This window comes from Glycine max, chromosome 1 (genome assembly GCF_000004515.6).
Source record: "Glycine max cultivar Williams 82 chromosome 1, Glycine_max_v4.0, whole genome shotgun sequence".
NCBI lineage: Eukaryota > Viridiplantae > Streptophyta > Magnoliopsida > Fabales > Fabaceae > Glycine > Glycine max.
Window position 1 is genome coordinate 1,644,393 of NC_016088.4, and position 2,363 is coordinate 1,646,755.

A 2,363-nucleotide genomic window follows, 5' to 3' on the forward strand; every position below is an offset into this window, starting at 1 on the left:
TTAATTCGTAACATGGTATAAAAGGCTCTATATATAACCACATGTTGCATAGTTCAATCCTTGTTACATGTATAAAAGGCTCTATAAATCATCTTATTTTTTACTTGAGATTAAGAAAATTAAATAATATTAACTAATTTTCTTAATTAATGTGAAATTAATTATTTTTATTTATATATGATGGCAGAGGAAATAAAATTTTGTGAAAACTGCTTCATTCACAGTGGAAGCCATGTTACCAGAAATGAAACATCAATAATTAGAGAGTTCCTATTAAAAGAAAAAGAAGAAGAAGCACTTTTCATCAGTTATTTCAACTTTCTAAATCTATTTCAAGAGAATGCAGGATAAGATAATATAAACCTAGATACTTTATGGATGAATTCTGAAACTAATGTAAAAACTAACTTCTTTTTTTGATCAATTTATAAAGAGAACAATCCATTTAAAAAACACCTCTTTCTACGTTAATCGAAGAAATAACAATATATTATCTATATTTAGTCAAGATCTTAATTTATATACACACAATGGGACACACCTTCACTGATTGAGATTCATCCTAGACAGTGTTAGGACGTAAGCCCAGTCCTTCTCATAAGGACTCGTTCAATGCAAATGTCCCCCCAACCAACCTTCTTCCACGTCACAATCCCATAATAGCCCACACAATCTCGTTCTAAAAATGCATTCACTTATAACTAACTACTCTCTTCAAAATAAATAAAAAAATCAAAATCAAAGAGAGAAAGAAGAGAAAGTGCAAAGAAAAAGAAAGTAAAATCACACACCAATTTCCCGTTCTAAGAAAAAATCTCATCCATCCATGCAAACGACCAAGTACGATGTCTTCGCCAGACTCAAAGCAAACTACTCCGAAACCGTACTTCCGCCACCACCGCCACCGCCACAAATCACCCCGTCGACGCTAATATCCTTCACCGTGGTGGTGGCGGTGGTCTGCTTCGTGGGTTTCAGTATTCTCTGCTTCTTCAGGTGCTGTTTCGTGAACATAAGCTCCACCACCCTCGTTCATCTTTCTCCCAATGCTTCTCCCTTCAGAGGCCTCGACCCTTCACAGCTGCAAGCGTTCCCCACGTTCCTCTACGCCACCGTGAAGGATCTCCGCAAGGAGAAGAATCAGTATTCATTAGAATGCGCCATTTGCTTGTTGGAGTTCGACCATGACAGCATGCTGAGACTCTTAACCGTTTGCTACCATGTTTTCCACCAAGAGTGCATCGATTTGTGGCTAAGGTCACATAAGACTTGCCCCGTTTGTCGCACGGATCTTGATCAGTCACCATTGATCACAAACAAATCTCCAGAACACCAAAACGAGGACAATATTGTAGAACAAGAGATCAGCACAGATCATCATCACGTGTGCATTGATGTAAAAGAAGGTGATGATAGTGAGGGCATGCAGGAACAGAAGATTGAATTTGCACGTTCACACTCAACGGGACATTCCATAGTTATGGTTAGAGGAGAAGGGAGACATGCTGATAAATATACGTTGAGATTGCCGGAGAATGTGGCGTTCAAAATTGTAAAAGGAGGGCACAACTACTCCAAGAGTTGTTCTAGTTCCAAAGATATGGCAAGGCTTGCTGCACCTTGCAGGAATTGTGGTTATGTTCAAACTGTATTTCAAAGTTCCTCATCCCGTAGTGATATAAAAAATATTTAACTTACTTTTTTTCTTTTCTTTTCTTCTTTATATGTTCTAGTAGTTGTTTTTCCTTCTTATCTTTTCTGTTTAAAATATCATATAGATAGAAGTAGATGTTTTTTTCACTAATGTGTACATAACTAGATGCGTTAGGTTTTCAATTCCTCCTCAGTCTTTTCATTACCAAACGATAAAAACTAGATACAATATTAAGGTTAATCGTTAATGTTTCTCACCTCATTTTATGGTGTATGAGATAGAAAGAAGACAAGAATAATAGAGAAAAAGTAAAAGTAACATATAGTAATGTAAAAGAAAAAAAATGGAAAAGAGGTGAAAAATAAGATAAAAGATTAGTCTTTTAATAAATATGTTATTTTGTTTTTAAAAGAAATGGACCAACATCTTATTCATCTGAGTAGAATTTAATTCATTTTTTTAAGTTTTAAATTTTAATTTTATTGATAGAAAAATAAGATTAGAATAATAAATCTCACTAAAATTGGGTAATTAATTTTTTGAATAATTATCTACAAAATTATAATAAATATTTTACATAGTAACAAAAATATCGATGATAAGACTTCCGGTAAGGAAAAAAAAAAAGATAAGACTTCGGCCACTTTAAAATGGATATCATCACCGGAATATAGTGACTTGAAAGTTTTTTATTTTGTTGGTTAAATTA

At 34.0% G+C, this 2,363-nt stretch overlaps 1 protein-coding gene across 1 annotated transcript; it reads left to right on the forward strand.

Moving 5' to 3' along the window:
- The first annotated feature begins 404 nt into the window (after positions 1-404).
- On the forward strand, positions 405-1,790 carry LOC102667137 (RING-H2 finger protein ATL29). The gene has a single exon (XM_006573868.3). The coding sequence runs from the start codon at positions 827-829 to the stop codon at positions 1,691-1,693; it is 867 nt and encodes a 288-aa protein (XP_006573931.1). The 5' UTR covers positions 405-826; the 3' UTR covers positions 1,694-1,790.
- Positions 1,791-2,363: the final 573 nt, after the last annotated feature.